At 39.6% G+C, this 20,569-nt stretch overlaps 1 protein-coding gene across 1 annotated transcript; it reads right to left on the bottom strand.

The window, feature by feature from the left end:
• Positions 1-768: 768 nt before the first annotated feature.
• FLVCR1 (FLVCR choline and heme transporter 1) lies at positions 769-20,558 on the bottom strand. The gene is made up of 10 exons (XM_014062910.2): positions 19,501-20,558; positions 17,990-18,134; positions 15,926-16,066; positions 14,677-14,744; positions 13,932-14,035; positions 12,923-13,033; positions 12,577-12,682; positions 11,176-11,287; positions 8,284-8,351; positions 769-1,701 (listed from the first exon to the last, which is right to left on the bottom strand). The coding sequence occupies exons 1-10, from the start codon at positions 20,191-20,193 to the stop codon at positions 1,588-1,590; spliced, it is 1,662 nt and encodes a 553-aa protein (XP_013918385.2). The 5' UTR covers positions 20,194-20,558; the 3' UTR covers positions 769-1,587.
• Between the last annotated feature and the right edge of the window lie 11 nt (positions 20,559-20,569).

Here is a 20,569-nt window from a genome sequence, read left to right as displayed (position 1 = left end):
TAATTCGTTTGTTCAATACCGAGAATAAGGTTATCTTTAAATACAACATTCAACAAGATAAAAAAATGCAGATTGCTGAACAACAGAATAGTTATGTAGGAGTTTGGGATAATTGTTCCATTTGTCTCACTAAAGACTGCAGAAAAGAACAGTAAATACTTCTAATACCACTATTTCAATAAATACTACTAATGCTATCATTTGTTGGCCATTTTGATAAATACTGATTGTTGCAAATATTGGTATGATCTAGCAAAATTTAAGTACTTTTACATCCTATAAATTTTAAAGAAAGAAAAAGAGGATATAGTTTTTTTCTGATATCTGGGATAGAAATGTGATTTGATTATGTTTTTCCTTACAAATTATTAGGCACAGATGTATGTATATGTTAGCCTTGAAGCAACATTTATTCCTCATGTGAAAATGAAGTCTTATTATTACCATGCTTACTTGTAAAACAAGAACATCAGGAGCAGTGGACTCAGCAAAACAGCAAGTCATTCACTTTCACCCTTCTTTTAAAGGTGAAAAAGATCTAAAGGTTTATGTTGATTTATTTCTAGGTAAGCCAAAGGACATGATGCGAACATTTAATACATGGTAATTCTTCTTAAATGTACACAAAATATTGTCATACTTCTATCGAACTAATAGGCTGAAAACACCCACTGGCAATTTTCCATATCATGTAAATCTACTTTTTGTTAAGCAGTAGTTATTTTAAATCTACACACATTCCTAACTAATGAAATATTACAGAGTCCATTGTGAGTTCTGCTTTATTTTATTATATTGTATTTGCCAGAAATTATCTTCATTTACTTTTTCACAAATTCACAAAATTGATGCAAAGAACTCAATGGCATGCATATGCCTTTTTATGATCTGACAATACTTTCTTATGATTCACATAATACAAAAAGATGTATGTTCATTTTCAGAATGTAAAAAAAAATCCAGGAAATGAATATCTAGTTCTGTGCTATAAAATTCAAATTGCCTTCATCTTCAATAACTTAGAATATAAAATACTTCTTGGAAATTGGGGGTTTACCCTTCACTCATTTGTGTTTCAAAACAAAGAGATTTCATAAGCCATAACTCTTACAAAGCCAAAAAAAATGGCAAAATCCAGGATTTACAGTATATCACATCCAAAAAAATGAATTTCTTATACTGTCTATTGTGCTAAAGACAATCCCTTCTATAGGAAGGGCAGTACTTCAAATAAAAACAAGTTAAAACACATTTCATTGATATCAAATTGCTCACTGCACACATTCTATATAAGAATTACAAGTGTGGATTAGCTTGCGGCAGATTTTGATAAAAGAGATTCTAATTTATCATTTACAGCATAATATATTTTATGAAAGTGCACAATTTCCAATTAAGAAATGGAAAATTCCTGGGAATTTTATCACTGAAACTTAAACCAATTGTTGAAAATTATCATTTTAAAGTTAAAATGTGTTCATTAAGTGTATACAATCTTTTCCTTTATCTAGTGTACAATCACTGCTAACTCCTGCCATTCAGCACAATTTTTAGGCTTATAGTTCTGGTGATTCTCCCATTAACTTATTATAACAGAGATGTCAGTTGTGAGCCTGGTGTTTTTTCATTTTTCATTTTTGATTCTGACTGGTTTTTTGATGTTTTATTGTGTTCATCTTCAATAGGACTGTTAGTGGGTATCTGTCAAGGAAATAAAAGGAAATTCAGAACATAGGAGATTTAGAAAACAGATTTAGTGAGAAGCTAGCATGGAATATTATCAGAGTAAAAAAAGGGGTATTTCCTAAATTCCAATGAAACATTCAAAACAATGGAAATGTATACAGTGGTACCTCAGTGTTCATCGTTAATTGTTTGGGGTGCAGGGGGTGCGACCAGTGCCAAAAAAGAACAAGCACCAAACAAATTTTACACATAAGGAGTAATGTATTAATCACAAGCCAGCCAACCAAAGTTCTAGCTTGCATTTCAAGTAACAAATGAGAAGTCTGGGATAAAATTTTCATGTCAAAATGAATTGAGTGCCAAATTTGATGAGTTTCAAAGCAGTTAAGTACTAAGGTACTACTATACTATGTTTTGTCCAAATCCTTTTGAAAATGAGGTGAACCTCATTGTGTATTAAATACAAATGTGTCATATTGTCATCTATATTGAGAAACCTCCAAATCATGTCTTACCTTACATTTAAATATTAGCATATTATACCTAATATTCTTATACAAATGATGAATACACATTCATTTGATACACAACTGAACATTTGCCTTCCATAAATGTATCATATTACTTGCAACTGTTTTGTATATTAGAGTAAACAACCTAGTAATTATTGGCTTTGGGGACCATTATGTACCCCAATATAAATAATTATAGAAAATTATTCTCTGAGTTATTAGTGGGTTAGGTCCCTTGTCTATGGAACATAACCTATTGATAATTACTTATATAATTGCAATTTATTTATGTACATAGACATGAAAGAATAGGTAATAATTTCAGGAAATACTAAAATGCTGTTCATGTCATTTTAATATATGTAACACGATAGCTACTGAATTTCCAGGATGAAATGGAATACTTGTTAAATTCCAACTCAGATAGAAGAGAGTGCTGTCTATAAAATTATATTATCCTGTACTATTTCATTCTCAATAAGGGTGGAGATAACATCCATGCATGGGTTGACACTGTCCTTGCTGTGATTGGACTGAGTCTGATTACTAATTAATTAACCACTATATAACCAGCCTCCATGAGTGGAGTTTCCGACTCACTCACTCTGGGACAGTCGTGTTATCCTTATCTCTCCCTTAATTGGTTAAAAATTTGATATTCAAAACTGTTGATTCCTTGCAGCAACTGTGAGTATCCTGGATCCAAATGTTGGGGCTCTGGACACCTGAAGCCACAGGGCTGCTGCCTAGAGGCCACGCATCTCCCCCCTCAGCATCACAAGGAGCATCGGCTCCCTGCCTAGTTTAAACGGCGCGCTTGGGAGAAAAGCGGTCAGTGTGCCATTCCTTTTAAAACTGACAGCCGCGGAGACAGGGAGAGCCCGGAATGCTGCGCAGCGGCTGGGCAGCATGCCAATTTCCGGACCGGCTCCAACAGTGTGTGCAAGGCCACTCTCGCTTTAAAGGAGCAGCACGCCAACAGGGAGAGAGCAGGACAATCGTGAGCGCCCGGTTAGGCTAAAAAATACACAGGCCGCCTAGCGCTTCTCTGGGAGGCTCAGTGCCATTCTGAGGGGGTTCAGCTGTGCGAAAAAGGGCACAAACACCATTTTGAATGGGACAGAGCTCAGAGTGCCCACAAAGAACTGTGGATGCCATTTTCTGCCATCTTTTGCCTTGGTGAGAGTATGGCCGATGACAGTGTGCCTGAGCCCGCCTCAGACACTGGCAGGGAGGTTGCTGAATCTGAACCTGGTCTCCTTGCTATGGCAGAGGCTTCTCTTTCCCCTGCTGGGGCAGTCTCATCTCAGGCTAAGGCCTCCCACAAGAGCTCGTCTTCAAGCAGTAAGAGCTCAAAGACTAAGAAGGCATCCAAAGCCTCTTCCAGTGCCAAGCACTCGAATACCTCCTCCCAACATCGATCTGAGAAAGAGGCACAGGCACTACCACCGACAAGGGCGAAATCAGGGAGGCTGACCTGTCGGATGAGGAGGGGTCCGTCGCTGATAAACCTTCCTACACAGGCCTATTTCCATCTAACTTGTTCACTCCCTTATTATGCAAGGCCAAGGCGGCTTCGGAGCTTGGAACTCAAGCAGTGAAGGAACCCTTATCGCACTCCCAGTTGACCAGTGTTTGGTTTACTGAGCACAAGTTGGAGACGACACCATTCCGGCCCTGCAGCTGTTTGTCGATACTATTCAGCATCAGTGGTCCACTCCTACGTCCGGCCCAGCTCCGTCAGCCAACGATAGACATTTCTATAATGTCACACACTACCTCAACAAGGCGCTGTTGTGGCCAACAATTGACCTGCAAGTCGCAGCCCTGTACACCAACACCACAATGCCAGCAGTGCAAGAGGACATACTCAAGCCAGAGGACAGACGGGCTGACCAGGTCATCCAGCAGGGCCACCAGGCAGCCTGGGCAGTTCGAGCCTCAACAGTGGCTTCCTTTTTCTCCCGCTCGAACCTTAGCTGGCTACAACAGCTACAGGGGTGGATCCCGGTCAGGGATTCAAGGGCCCATCAGGACTTGAACAAGATTGTAGCTGCTGTACAATTCACCGCGGATGCTACTTTGAGTGCTACTTGGTTCACCTCCAGGGCAATGGCGTCCTCGGTAGCCTCACACAGACTTTTGTGGCTGTGACAGTGGCAAACAGATGTTAAACATAAATGACGCCTTGCATATGAGCCATATACAGGGGGCACCCTTTTTGGGGATTCATTCACACCCCCCCCCCTATTCATTGAGGGTAAGGATAAGCACAAAATCCTCCCCTCCAATCCCAAGAAGGGGTTCTCACTCCTGACTCCTTACCCCAGAAGACAGCCCTTTCATGCCCAGGAGTATGGGGGTCCAACCGGACAGCCGGAGTACTCTCCTTCGGGTTATCACCCACAGGGAGGGTTCTTTCAGCAGTCTAGGCAACCACAGTATCGGCAGCAGAAGAGTAATCAATCTAAGCGTCCCTTTCGGGGAGGCAGTAACCGAAAATCACGGCAAAACTTAATCCCTCTCAGGAACAGTTCCCCATTGGAGGCAGGTTACGTTTTTTTGCTGACCAATGGGAGGCCATAACTACTGATGCCTGGGTTAGAGCCATGGTCAGGTTCGGTCTGGCCTTGGAGTTTGTTTCCACACCTCCAAAGTTCTTTCTTCGTTGCCCTGTTTCTAACAACCCCCAGAGGAGGTCCCTTATGCAGTCCGCTATACAGCATTTGCTCGAGATTAGGGCTATACAAGAGGTACCGGCTGACCAAGCTGGCTGTGGTTTCTATTCTGTTCTGTTTGTGATACCTAAGGCCTCTGGAGGGTGGAGGGCCATCCTTGATTTGAAACGATTAAAAAAGTTTGTCAAGTACAGACATTTTAAAATGCATTCCTTAATCACCATTCTGGAAGGTATTCACGAAAGCGATTTTCTAACCTCAGTTGACCTCACGGAGGCGTACCTGCATGTGTCCATCCGGAGAGAATATCATCAGTTCTTGCGTTTCTGTTACATGACACATCATTATCATTACAGGGCATTACCCTTTGGCCTTTCTTCCATGCCCCGGGTTTTCGGCCCATTTACGCTCCATCCCTGTCAGGGTGCAACTTTATCTATATTACATATTGGTAAAATCAAGTTTCAGGGACAAGGCGGTGGACGACCTTCGCCTCACATTAGATGTATTGAGGGGACATGGATTCTCCATCAATGAAGCCAAGAGCCATTTTACCCCCATGACTTGTATTTTACATTTGGGAGCTTGGATAGATACGGAGGCAGGTCAGTTTTTCCTTTCTGAGGACCTCCTCGACAGTCTTAGGCAGATCGAAACAGAGGTATTACGCAGTCACCGGGTATCCCTGGCCACACTTTCCAAATTATTGGGGAAGATGGTATCTACCATTTCCATTGTCCCCTAGGCTAGACTGCACACAAGGGAGTTGCAATGGTTCCTTCTCCCCTACCAGAAGTCTAATTGCAGTGTCTCCTTGACTAAGGTCCCATTGCCCAGGGAGGTTTGCCACTCCCTCCACTGGTGGAGGTCACCAGCCATAGAGACCGGGTGTCATTTTAGGATTTCTAATAGAGTGACAGTTACCACTGATACTAGTCTGTACGGTTGGGACCCATTTGGGGACACAAATGGCACAAGGCCAATGGTCACGAGAGGAGGCAGAGAAAAGCATTAACTGGTTGGAGCTACGGGCCATAAGATTAGCCCTACTGAGTTTTCAGGACTCCGTCTCCGGCCAACATGGACTTGTTCTAACTGATAATATGGCAGCCAACGCCCATATTAATAGACGGGGATACTATACCAGGTGATTTTATGGCAAAAGCGAATGTCTTATTTTCCTGGGCGGAGGAGAATCTCTGGTCCATTTCAGCAGAGCACATATCGGGCATCACAAACGTCACTGCTGATTGGCTTAGCAGGGCTAAGGTTGACCAAGCCGAATGGTGTCTACATCCTTGTCTTTTTCAGCACAGCATTTCGGTATCCCGATCATCTACCTGTTTGCCACCGCGGACAACACCCAGCTGCCGAGGTTTTTCACGTGGTTCAGCACCCCTGGAGCAAAAGCAGTGGATGCCCTTCGCTGCCACTGGCCCAGAGGCCTGCTCTATCCATTCCCCGATTCCTCTTCTCCCCAGGGTCATCTGCAGGGTCTTCTGCGTCAGATCGGAGATCATCCTTCTGGCACCTCACTGGCCGTGACGCCCCTGGTTTGCTGACCTGCGGTCACTGTTGGTGGCGAAACCTTGGAGGATTCCACCAGACAAGGTTGTCCTCACCCAGGGGTCTCTGGAACACCCAGACCCTCAGTGGCTGCAGCTGACCATCTGGCAGTTGAGTGGCTCGTGCTGAGGGACAGCAATCTCTCAGACAGGGTCATTTCTACCATATAGCCCTCCAGGAGACCATCAACGGTCCGCATTTATAATGCCACCTGGAAAAAAATTTCTTGTTGGTGTGCGACCAAACATATCTCACCAGTTCAATCTACCATCCCTCAGGTTCTGGAATTTCTACAGGATGGTTTGGAGAAGGGGTTGTCACCCAACACTCTTAAGAGACTGGTGGCCGCCTGGGTATTTACCTGGGGTGGGGGACAATTGTTAGCACATCATCCCAACATCCGAGGGTTCTTGAAAGGGGTGGTTAATCTAAAGACCCTAGCAGTGCATAGATATCTGACCTGGGATCTGGCTAAAGTTCTGGAGGCCCTGATAGATCCACCATTTGAGCCCCTTCGGGAAGTGTCTTTACAATTACTTACCTGGAAGGCAGCATTCCTGGTGGCCGTGATATCAGCAAGGCTTATATTCGAACTGCATGCCTTATCTGTGCAGGATGACCTCTGTAGATTCCATGAGGACTGGGTGGTCCTCAGACTGGACCCTTCCTTTATGCCAAAGGTGGGGTCTTGATTTCACTGCACACAGGTGGCGGTGTTGCCAAATTTTTGTCCCTCATCCAGACATGAATTGGAACGTCGTTGGCACAAGTTAGATGTGCATCGGGCGTTAAGAGTTTACATTGATTGCACGGTTGATCACAGACATTCATAAGCCCTCTTTGTTTCGTTTCAGTCTTCTTCCCTTGGGCAAAGGGTTTCGGTGGTGACCATTGGAAGGTGGGTTAGATGTTGCATTGCAGCAGCGTATGACTCACGCCAGGAGGCGAGGCCAGCAGGGGTAACAGCCCACTCTACAAGGAGCACTGCTACCACGACAGCATGGGCGATGCAGGCTTCTCTGGATGAGATTTGTAGGGCGGCTACAAGGGCCTCCCCTTCTCATTTCATACACAATTACAAACTTGACAAGTTTGCATCAGCTGATGCTGCTTTCAGAAGGAGAGTGCTGCAGGCCGTTTAGTTGGAAGGGTCAGTTTCGGAACAGTCTATTGCCCACCCTTGAGGGTTATACGGCTTGGGTATGTCCCATGCATGGATGCTATCTCCACCCTTATTGAGAAAGGGCGTTGGTAACTTACTTGATACGCCTCTTTTAATAAGGTGGAGATAGCATCCAGCCCGGCCCTTATTTTGATTGTTCCTTGTCTTTCTAGAACTGCTTTTGTTCTAATTTCGGATGTTTGTATTGACATATTGGTAATGTTCTCTTTCTTTGGATCACTAAAGTTGAAATTTGTTTGGATAACACGTGGAGTCTGTCTTTTTTTCTCTTCTCCGGAAACTGGATGATACCACTCATGGAGACTGGTTATATAGTGGTTAATTAATTAGTAATCAGACTCAGTCCAATCAGAGCACGAACAGTGTCAACCCATGCATGGATGCTATGTCCACCTTATTAGAAGAGGCGTATCAGGTAAGTTACCAACACCCTATTTCTCAGTGGTCCGTCTTCCACATATGCTGCAGACAGAATTAGGATAAAAATTGGATAAACTGGAAGATTCTTCAGAAACAGCAAATAATACATTGGGTTTTCAAACATCTAATAAAAAAAGAGGCAAAAAATATTTTCTGACATTTACTCAAAAGAACTGACAATATAATGAAAGTGAGTTAAACTTATATCACAATAAATTTAAAGATTAAAATTACTTACAGATTTAATGTCCCCAGTTACAATCCCTGAATTTACATTGTGCCTTCGCAAATCAGATTTAATTAAAGCTAAAAATAAAAGAGATAATATGAAATATCAATTCAAATACATTCACTCTGGTGATTTTTTTTAGTTTGGCTTTGTTAATTGTCCTACAGATACCAACACATTAATGTCAGCAGTCTTCTGCAGAATATCTAATACTTTATTGCAATGTTTTTCAGCTATTTCTAAAGTGAAAAATAGTTATATGAGTAAATACTAAAACATATTAATCAAAAGTGCAAATCTAGATCAGGGAGAGGATATTTTGGTGATGGGTGATGATATCAAGATAACATGGGGATTGAACAGCAGCTGTTGTACTGCAATGAAACTGATGCAGATAAGTAGGCAAACTGATTGAACAACCACCATATTTTTGGAGTATAAGACGCACCCAGGTTTTGAAGAGACAATTTTTTTTAAAAGTAGGTAGGTAGATAGAGGGATAGAGAGGGAGAGAAAGAGAGAGAAATACAATAGGGAGGGAGGGAGAGTGAGTAGTTAGGTAGGTAGGTAGCTAAAGAGAGAGAAAGAAAGAAAAAGAAAGAAAGAAAGAAAGAAAGAGAGAGAGAGAGAGATACATTAGGTAGGTAGGGAGAAAGTGTAGATAGGTAGGTAGAGAGAGAGATATATATACTGTAGATAAGTAGGGAGAGAGAGGGAGTAGGTAGGTTGGTAGGTAGAGGGATAGAGAGAAAAATAGAGAGAAATACAGTAGATAGGTGGGAGAGAGAGTGAGTAGGTAGGTAGGTATATAGGTAGATAGAGGGGGGGGAGAGAGAGAAATACAGTACATAGGGAGAGAGAGAGGGTGGATAGGTAGGTAGATGTTTCCAGGTATATTTATCCATGTGCTGGAGAAGGAAATAGCTGACAGCTCATCCCTAGAAGTTCTCAGGGTATATTTTAATGAGGTAGTAATTGTTTTATTTTGGGCAGGATTTGTGTCTGTAGGTGAGGAACAATAAAGGAAGTAACTGCATGCCTTTAATGATTTTCAGTACGTAGGTAGGTAGGGAGAGAGAGAGAGGGTGGGTAGATGTTTCCAGGTGTATTTATCCATGTGCTGGAGAAGGAAATAGCTGACAGCTCATCCCTAGAAGTTCTCAGGGTATATTTTAATGAGGTAGTAATTGTTTTATTTGGGCAAGATTTGTGTCTGTAGGTGAGGAACAATAAAGGAAGTAACTCTGTGTGCCTTTAATGATTTTCAGAGCCTCAGGCAATATCTGAGATTAGATATTTCTTAAAATGTATCACAATATATCAAAATACAATATCATATAGGAGGGTGGAGGTTTGTTCTCTGAACTTGTGGGTTGATTTCCGAACGTTCTGTTACCAGACTAAGTAACATTTTCAGTGGAGTTTAGAGGATTACCTAGCCTGGTAACGAAACCCTACTCTCATCCTACACCTGAGTTACAGATATTCACCACCATTGCAATACTGTGTATCTTAAGAGAGATCCTAATATTGATTTCTCTTAGATACTATGCATAAATTATTGAGGAAGATCTTATGACTGACCTACATGCTAATCAACTTTTCAGTTTAGGCTTTAATCCAGGTTAAAAGGAACAAACATAGTGATGAAAGACATTCATAAAAGATACAGGTACATGACCACAATTGAGACCAAAATTTCCATTGCTAAGCAAGACAGTTAAGTGAATTTTGCCCCATTTTACGACCTTGCTTGCCAGAGTTTAAATGAATCACATGGTTCTTAAGTTTAGTAACATGATTATTAAGTATATTCGGCTTCCCCATTAACTTAGCCTCAGAAGGTCACAAAGAGTGATCACATGACCCCAAGACATTGCAATAATCATAACTATTGTGTTTGCCCAAAAATAAGACCAGATCTTATATTAATTTTTGGTCATTAATTTTGGTCTTGTTTTTGGAGAAATACGGTACTAAAATGTGTCTGTCTGGCTGACAATCTTAACTGGAGCTTATTTTGGGGGTAAGGCTAATATGAGCATCCGGAAAAATAATGCTAGGGCTTATTTTATGGTTGGGTCTTATTTTCAGGGAAACACAGTACATGTCAGTTGCCAAGCATCTGAATTTTGATCACGTGATCACAAGGATGCTGCAATGGTTGTGTGAAAAAATGTCATAATTAACTTTTTTCAGTGTCACTGTAACAATGAAAGATCACTAAACAAATGCTTGTAAGCTGAGGACTACCTGAATAGAGACACTATACAAACAAAAAAGTAGGCAAATCCCCACAGCCTGTTTAACCAATCTTGTTTCTTACTGCTCTTCCTTTGCTGTTAACATATTTAAAATGTTGACAAATATTTATTTGCTTTACCGTTATGATGCATTGTATTTTGATTCTTGTAAGATATGGTATGTTTTTGGTAATAAAAGGAGTTTTACAGTTTCAAATAAAGAAAGATGACTTAAGCCTTTGGAACAGGGGTGTCAAGCACAAGGCCTGTGGGCCGGATCCATCCTGCAATGCGGTCAGATCCAGCCTGCGGGGCTGTCCTGGAAAATGTAAGGGGCCGTCCCGCATCGCTTTGGCCCAGTCTACCCAATGCAAAGAGGAAACATTGGGCGAGTGTGGCTTCAGCCCAGTGTATATGCTAGCAGTTTGGGCAGTGGCTGTGCCTACCCACCTGGCCATACCCAGTGAGTGACATCAAGCTGGCCACGCCCAACCACCTGGTCACACCCATCCAGTCAGTCACATCCCACCCTGCCCCCCGAGGTCAACAACAGCCCTGATGCAGCCCTCAATGAAATTGAGTTTGACACTCCTGCTTTGGACAGATTTCATATTCACTAAGAACAAAAACATAATTTGAGAATGTTTTAAGTTATTACCTGTTAAAATGATACCTATAAACATCCATGCACAGAGAAAAATATTTCCAGCACGAGGATTGTAATCTGTTGTAAGCTTCCCTTGGATCAATGTAAAGACGATCCCAAATATCTGTAATTGTTTATAAGAAAACATTTCAGAATTTAACTCTGCCAATTCTCCTTGAGTTCCATGAACTCTGCCCATTATTTCCTATTGTGCCCCATAAATGGGATTTTGTTTACGCACTGTTTTCAGAAAAGAACAGTGTGCTCTCATATTAAAAGTGTACTACTCATGGCCTGCAAATTTGTTCGGGGGGGGGAGGGCACCCCAGAATTACCCTGCCATTCTAATGGAAAATAGCTTACTCTAGAAAAAGTATTATTCCAAGCATAAACAGAGATATGAGAAAAATAGTTAGTTGACTGGGTAGCCACAAATTCATTTTTCACAGTGCCAATATTAATTCAGCAAAGGACAAATATTTTTGTGTGATTTTTTTTTTTGCATAGTAATGCAATTGTTACAACATACCGTATATACTCGAGTATAGGCCGACCCGAATATAAGCCGAGGCACCTAATTTTACCACAAAAAACTGGAAAAGTTATTGACTCGAGTATAAGCCTAGGGTGGGAAATGCAGCAGCTACCGGTAAATTTCAAAAATAAAAATAGATACCAATAATGTTTTTGAATATTTATTTCAAAGAAAAACAGTAAACTAGCGGTGTATTCAATGAAATACTTCACTCACCTCATGATGCTGATGTCCCGCTGTGATGATGATGTCCCGTGCAGCCGCGGGAGCGATGTCCCGCCTCCTATGACACACGGCACAGTGATTCCTATCATTGGCTCACTGTACCAGAGGAGGTGGGACATCGCTATGTGGCTGCTTGCCATAACAAGGAGGAGGTGGGACATCGTTGCAGAGCGGCAGGAGGGGGAGGAAGGGGAATCGTAAGACAGCCCTGCATTACATTAGAACGTGAGGAGGGGGGATGGTGCGGTGCGCGCTGCGCGGCAAACTGACACAGAGGGAGGGGAAACTCACAGGGGCACTGGGCCATTCACGAGTGTCACCCAGCGGCATGGCCCCGCCCCTTTTTCTCCTCCATTTCGGGCAAATTTTTCACTGACTCGAGTATAAGCCGAGGCGGCTTTTTTCAGCCCAAAAAGTGGGCTGAAAAACTAGGCTTATACTCGAGTATATACAGTATATGCTATTTTTAAAATATTTTAAATAGAGATGCTGCAAGCTTTGGGAAAGCTCTGAATATTTACTATGATTTTCAGAGCTTTCTGAAAGCTGTTTCCTTAATCTTTGCTACTTACCTATTTATGAAAACAGCATCACTGAAGTGATAAAATTATCTGAACTCAAAACTCCAAGATTCTAGTAAAATTCCTCATTACCTGTGCTGAAGCATTCAAAAGCCCTGATGAAGTGCCTTCTGACTCTGGGTATGTTATTTCCACAGCAAATTCAAAACCAAGGGGCAGGTAACCTGTCATAAAGAAACTGACATAAAAAGCCAAAGTGTCAATTAGCAATAATCCCTACTATTTGTATCAAAATTATTCTTCAGTATTTATTACTATTAGGGCAATGGATTTTCTAGCTTACTCCAATAATTAGAAAATCCAGTTACAAAAATCCACCTTTGATGGAAATATATTCCACTAGAAAATAAGCACTTTAATAATATATTTAATCTTCCTGAATTAGCACTGCAGTATATTTTATTGCAAAAAGCCTTACCCAAGTACTCCACCAGTCATAAATACAACTAGAAGGTTTCCACAGTTCAACGTGAATGTAAATATGACCATCCCAACAAAAGAGAGGATGTATACAACTAATGTGGTCTGTCTGTAGAAAAAAAAACACACAAATTATTTTTGCTATAATTTCATAACACAGGGGTCAAATAAAAATGTACATTTTTTAATGGAAATCTATCATTGCCTTCTTTTGCCACCTAACAATAGAGGTAGTCCTTGGATTACCATAGTAATTGGGACTGGAAATTCTATTGTAAACTTTTGTGATGTGCTCCTAAAGTGTGACACTGTGTGACGTCATTGCTTAACAGCAGCAATCCTGACAATCCCCGTGCCATCATTAAGTGAAAAGTGAACGTTGTTAAGCAAGGATGTGACCGCAGCTTACAACTGCCCTCTGGCTTCCAACAAGCGAAGTCAATGGAGGGCCAGCAGGAAGTTCTGTGGCATGATCTTTGGCACAAAGTTCCTGGCATTGATAAAACCAGAGATTCCACTAAGAATTAAACCAAGAAATTTTGGTCCTTTGTCAAAAACCAGAAAATGAGCTATGAATTATAGCAGAAGCTTTCCGAAAATGGTTAGTTAAACATAATTCTAATAAAGGAGAATATTTATAGCTCCGGGTTGACGTGAGGGATTGCTTGGTGCTCGCTGAACATTTTTTTTTTGCAGACATTTTATTACCCAAAGTAGGTAAGATCACCAGTGCTAGTCAATGACAGTGACAGTGACTAACACTGATAATGTTATATAATGAGTAATGAAACCTCTTCAAGAAAACAAGCAAGCTCAGAGAGCACCAAGGACTCCTCATAAACATACTTCTCTCTTCACACATAGACACATTTAACTAATTAACAAAAGACAGAATTACACTCTCTATATATTTCTATAAAATCTCTATTAAACTACTCAGCCTTCATATTATAACTACAGCATAACATATGAATTTAAACATTTGCTATTCCCATTCATATACCTACTTGTATGTCTTGGTATGATCCAGCCATAAGCCACAAATAATAGAGCCAACCATTCCAGCTACCACAAGTGTGAGGCCAATCCTACCTGCATTTATCTCTTCTCCCTTTATGTAATATAATTATGAAATTACATAATAATGAAATGATTAAGCAAGTTCATTCTAATTCACTTTTTCAAAAGTCAATCTATTAAAAAATTAGTAAAATTTATCAATCATTTTCGTAGGCAAATACCAAGCATAAGAAAATTCAAAGTACGGCAATAGTAAACTGGGAGTGAAACTATATATGCATAGCCATATATTTTAGTTTATAGCTCATTTTCAGATAATGAAATTAGGTAAGTCTTTCAATTATAAAAAAAACTATTAAAGATTATTCTATTACCAATTTTATTAAGACAAGGATTTATAAAGAAATAAGGAAATAGATGCAACCTAAGTCTACAAAACTGCAGTATTTTAAGACAGTATTCTCAAAGATTGGAAGATGAAATGCTTCATGATTTTTCATGATTCTCAGAGTGACAAACCCATCTTTTATTCCTTCTACAAATTTCAACCTTTTTATCTGAGGTAAAAATAAAATAATCCATAATCAGATAGCATATCAAACTATTATTCTTTTCCCTAATGACAGATCTCCCACATCCTGTATGCTTAACTCCTGAACAAATCAAAATTGGCAATGACAAAACAAGCAGGGCGCTAATTTTGATTCAATAAGGAATTCTATAAAAACTTACCTCATAGTGAGCTAATATCATTTGGTTTAGTAAAGTTGACACTGAGTAAAAGGCTCCAGTCATAATTCCTACAATGAAATTATCAAAAGTGCTGGCATCATTACAGAAAATAAATGAAGCCAAACTCATAAAACACAGAACATCTGAAAAGGAAAGGAAACCTAGACCCCCAGAATATCTTTTTGCCCTGCATGGGCTCATCTCCTACTTGCCATCAAGACAGGCATAAACAGAAGCACTGCACAGCATACTGAAAGGGAGATACCCAAACAGTCAATGAACTATGGGGAGGACTGTGAACAAGTAGAAGTGAAATCTAAATTCCATTCATCATTTTTGCCATAGGCAAAAATCTAGCGGGGGAGGGATCACTGAAAAAAGTAATTTTCAAATAGTCTTATGGCTATATGAAAATAGACTCGAGTCTAATGCCCCAACACTTTCGTCATCTCCAGTTTCACATTACTCAACAGCTCTTCAATAAATCTTTGGCTGGGGTTCTACGAGGTTCTATGAGGTCAAAAGAGAGGAAGCATGACATGACTTGATCTTGTCAGGTCTACCACAATATTCCAAATTATATAGAATAGTGACAGCTTCCCATTCTCTTATGAGAGAACTGTATAAACACAGCTACGTCACTGCACATTTAGGAATCATTCTTATGGCTCCCTTGCTCCTTCACCAACAATAGCCCAATGGTATCAGGACAATCCTCAGAATTTACATTATGCTCTAAGCTGCAAATACTACTACTGTCTCAGTATGAATGGTATGAAACTTAGACAACATATTGAAGTTTCTTGAAAAATGCTACAAATAGAGAAAGTAATTTTGCTACATTTGTCTTTTCCTGCCACAAATATTTAAGTAATTATAAATAGACATTGTATTTCAAAATCCATTACCTTATTTTTGAACCATTAAACATTATATACCACAGAATTAAAAAGTTCAACAATATTAATACAGGTTCAGAATAGTATGCAGTAGTGCTTAAATTGAATAATATCTGTATAACAGAATTAATGTGAATGTTTAATCTTAATGCTTCTAACATGAATATTAATAATTTAAAATTTTATATGCATTTATAATAGCAATTACGTAACTCAATAGGGAGATGGGTGGCATATCAATTTAATAAATATCTCTTAGCAAATAAATCTCTAAAGTACAAGAAGAAAGCCAGGTTATAAAAACAAAACTATGTTTAGTACACACATCTTTAAGTTAAATAAATGCTCACCATAGCTTATCAGTAAAAGAATAAAAGGAAAATTCCTGAACAAATTGAGTATTGATTGTTTATAGGAGTGATCTTTTGAAGATGGATCCAGGAGAACAGCCTGAGATTGACTTGGGGGATATTTGGGTTTTTCCTTAAACACTAGGGAGAAAACAAAAACATATTAAGTATATAACATTTTATCATGATGGAACTGTTTTAGATGCACCTTCATATGTAATAAATTATCAATATAATAAAGGGAGCATGTTTCTATGTTTTCATAAATGCACAGATACTGGGATAACTTGGAATTTCAGTCACTATAAAACCTGAAAGTCAATGTGTTAGAAGTATAGGTAGTCCTTGACTTACAAGTTTGTTTAATGACCATTCAGAGTTACAATGGCACTGAAAAAGTGACTTATAACAGTTTTTCACACTTACGACTATTGCAGCACCACATGATCACGTGATCAACATTCAGCTGCCTAGCAACTGACCCATATTTATGATGGTTGCAGTGTCGTGGGGTCATGTGATCACTTATTGAGGCCTTCTGACAAGCAAAGTCAATGAGGAAGCAAGATTCACTTAATAACCGTGTTACTAACTTAAGAACTGCAGTGATTCATTTAACAACTATGGAAAGCAAGCAGTCTTAAAATGGGGCAAAACTCGCTTAACAACTGTCTTACTTAGCAACTGAAATTTTGGCCCCAATTTGGTGGTAAGTCAAGGACTACCTGTAGGTATCACAGAACTAATTCCACTTTTTCATATGTAATGAGCAAAGGATCTTTGTCCACAAAACTTCCCTTCCCAACTGAGAGGTTCCTAAAATTTACTGATGCATAGTCATCCTCTTTATCTTGAGAATGATAAGAATGGCAACTGAACCACTCTCCTCTTTCAAAGTAGAACTTGCCCTTTTATAAACAAGATTTTATAAGTGTCAGAAGCTGCAGCATCCAACCTTTTATGAATTAATTTGCTTACTAGAATTTAACAGTCATTTATTTTTCCAATTTTGATTGTCAGTTGCTCACATACTATGCATTCTAATGATCATTTGAAACCTTAGAATATAATGTGTCACTTCATTGTCCTGAATTTGCCAAGCTCAGCAAAGGAACTGCACCATAGTTATGTTATTCTATATGAGTACTGATAGAACTACAGTGACCGGCAGCAGCATTAATGCCATATTATGTTTCCACAGCTAGTACCATCTTTTTTCCTTCATTAATATCAGATACAATTTTTTTTTGTTTGATGTTTCCTCGTTTCTTATCAAGTGTTGCATCATAGGATTTAGATTTTGCAATCTCTCCTTGGTTATTGTAATATTTTACATTGTTTATCTTAACTCCATAATTCTTCTAGTCATGTTTTAGTACAATTCTGGTAATTCTTCTTTTTCTTTTCCTTCAATTTGCTTCTTAGTCCTCTTAATCTAAACATCTCATTATAATTTTCCTTACTATCTTCTCATAAATATGTTATAATTTGTAATTACAGCTAATTCTAGGAAAAACAAAACAAAACTTTAATTATAATACATTGATATAATTCTTGTATTATTATTATTATTATTATTATTATTATTATTATTATTATTATTATTATTATGGTTAATCTTCAATTCGATTCACAGTCTGGGACTAGTAAAAATTAGTTCAAGTCCCAACCAGGGACTTAAGAGCAATTAAGGTAACATTTGAATATATAGGCCAAGGGTGTCAAACACATGTCATGACATTGTGGTCATGTGACTTATGACATTTTTCCCGCCACTTCGCTAAAAAACAGGATGGGCAAGGCCAGCATGTGATATATCCAACCCGCAGACCACAAGTTTGACACCCCTGATATAGGCAGTTCAGAGTAGAGTGGTTTTTGTAAAGTCAGGATATCCAGGTCTAATAAGTTCAAAAATTCCATGTATCTAGGCAGTCCTTTGCTCCAAGGGCAATTACTATTGGTACAACTATTGATTTCTTCCTCCATAATCGCTCAACTTCAATTTACAAATTATTTATTATTATTGTTGTTATAATTAGATTGAAATAATGTTTTACATACCAACCGCTGTTAATAAAAAGAGGAAAGTAGATACTCCTGCTGTGCCATAGAACATTATGCTGATATTATGACCCATAAGATCCAGGTTATCATATGTATTTGGAACTAAAACTGGAGGCAGTAAAAAGCCAATTGCTGTGCCTAGCTATTAAAATAAAAAGAAAATTGTGTTAGAATAAATCTGAAAACATAGATCTATTAGACTAGCATAGGTCAATCTGGCCAAAACAGTACGATACAACACTCCAAAATTCATTCAAATGCATAATCATAAGCAGTAAAGAAATAGCCTTGATTTACTGTTTCTTCCTAAGAGCTTCTATTTAAGCTCTCACACCTAAGCCTCTGGGAGTAGTATGCAACCATTAAGAATTATAGATATAAACAGATCAACTACCCCCAAAATCTGTCTAACTCCCCTTTAAAACAACCTAAATTTACGATCATCACCATATCTAATTATGCATTATATGGTAACATATTTTCTTTAGCATTTTTGTTTTATAATGAATGACTTGTGATACTGAGAGGAAGAAAACATTTTTCATCGTACATATGTTTTACACCTCTTTCTAAACCTTTTTTCTCTGCTTTTAAGAAAAAAAGCTTTAAATACTGTAGTATTGTCTAACAGAAAATTTGATATAATCCCCTAATCTTTGAGGTACTCCTATTCCAGTTTTATACATTTTACGGACACAGCAGTCAACATGAAATTGTCTATTTTCTCTGCTCCCTTATCTTTTAACCATTAACCAATTCTTAAAAAGTTGAATACTCTTAATACTCCTATAGCCGTTATAGTGAATGTTTGATAAAGGATTGCATGAATGTTTTTTTGAAATCCAAACATATTTCTACCAACACATTTGGTGATACCCTTTAAAATAGTATTAATAATAACATAAACCTGAAAGTTTCTATCACAAGGAAAAATACTGAAAGAACTTTTTCATCAGGAAATCAACAGCTAGTAACAGTTCTAATTCATTATATTTAAATGATGTGATTTTTCTGAATTAATGTGCAGAACTATATTTAGAATGCAAGAATGTTACAATAACCTTTTTATACTCACTTGTTTTCCTAACTGATTTTCTGAATATTAAAATATCAAAACTCTTGCAGAAAATATTTTCTTTGAAATATGCTATTTCTATATTATTAGTTCCACAATTATTAGAGGGTTATAACTGAAAAATGAAAACTTATATTATGATGCCTAACTGACATTATAGCATCAGACAGAAGATACAAATTTAAATAGCAAGGTTTTGGATTAAATATATGAAGGCTAATTATTCAGTTATAAATGTCCTTGCTTATTCAAGTTAATTGCTTCAATCACCAATGCCAACCATGTTATGCATGATAAGTGCTCATCTAACTATGGAAAAAAGAATGGAAACTAGATTTTTTTTCTTAAACCCAAATGTGCTTATTTTTTCTCACCAAAGTTATCCATCAACATCCATATCTCATGCAACTCTTTCTCCTCTTTTACCACTCACCTGATTGCCCAGAACAGCTACAGCACAAGCAGTGGACACTTCTTTGGGTCCAAACCAAACAGAAGCAATGTGGGAGGGCAAGCCCAAAATGAAGACCTGGGCTACGGAACACACAATCTGAGCCAGCAGAGTGACCAGATAGAGATGTGGCTGGACGCTGGTACACTTAATCCAGGCCCCCAAGCAATTCAGTCCAGATCCCAGCAAGGCAGTGACACGGAGGCCACGCTTGTCCAGCAACCAAGTGGCCGGAAATATGAGAGGCACATATGCCACCATATATGATATGGAGAGCCAGTCAATTTCAGAAGAATGAACATTATAGTAGCGAGTGAAGACACTGGTCAATATACTGTACTGGATCCACTGGAAGGCATTGACTAGCGAGTAGAAGCTGAACACGGCCAGCACCACCAGCCTCCGTTTGGAAAGCCGAGGGGTCAGTTTCACCGCCACGGTACAGTCAGACAGCATCGCTTCTGCTTCTGGATACTTCTCGAGATCAGCAAAGGAAACGGAGATGCTTCCAATCTCCGCATCCTTCTCGGTCACCAAAGAGAGGCAGTTGCCGCTGTCGTCCGGCTCTTTACCGGCCAGGTATCCATTGAGCTGGAGGGCAGGCACCGTGGCTTCCTCGCCGCTGGTCTCGCTTCTTTCCCCGGGCTCGGCCATCTCCGTTTCCTCCCCGCCCATTCTCGCTCCCCCGACCTGAGGCCTTCGCCCCGCCCAAGCCTACCTGCCGGCGGACCCTTGCTACGAACCTCCCTTATCTACCGCAAGGAGAACCAATACACGTGGCCGCCTCTTTTCCCTTCCGCCTCCCCAAAGCAAGTGTGCCCGCGGCCACTTCCAGCCTGCCTTTTCACATGCTGGTCAAGCGCTTCCCGCCCGTCCTTCGCTTTGGGGATGCTTCGCTTGCTCTCTTCGGCGCGCTTTAGCCCTCACTTCTCATCTCTGCCTCCCCGGCTGAGCTCCGCCCTCGCTTCTCCCACCCGCCAACGATCATCCCAGGGGCTCCAGGCAGAGATTGAAGGAGGAGCGCACCTCGGAATCACCGAAAACTCGATGC

The sequence above is a fragment of the Thamnophis sirtalis genome, unplaced genomic scaffold, assembly GCF_051295495.1.
Source record: "Thamnophis sirtalis isolate CommonGarterSnake01/CBP01778 unplaced genomic scaffold, rThaSir2_p1.2 scaffold_6, whole genome shotgun sequence".
Taxonomy (NCBI): Eukaryota; Metazoa; Chordata; class Lepidosauria; order Squamata; family Natricidae; genus Thamnophis; species Thamnophis sirtalis.
Note: the sequence above shows the minus strand (reverse complement) of the source record. Positions and strands in the feature narration are given on the sequence as shown.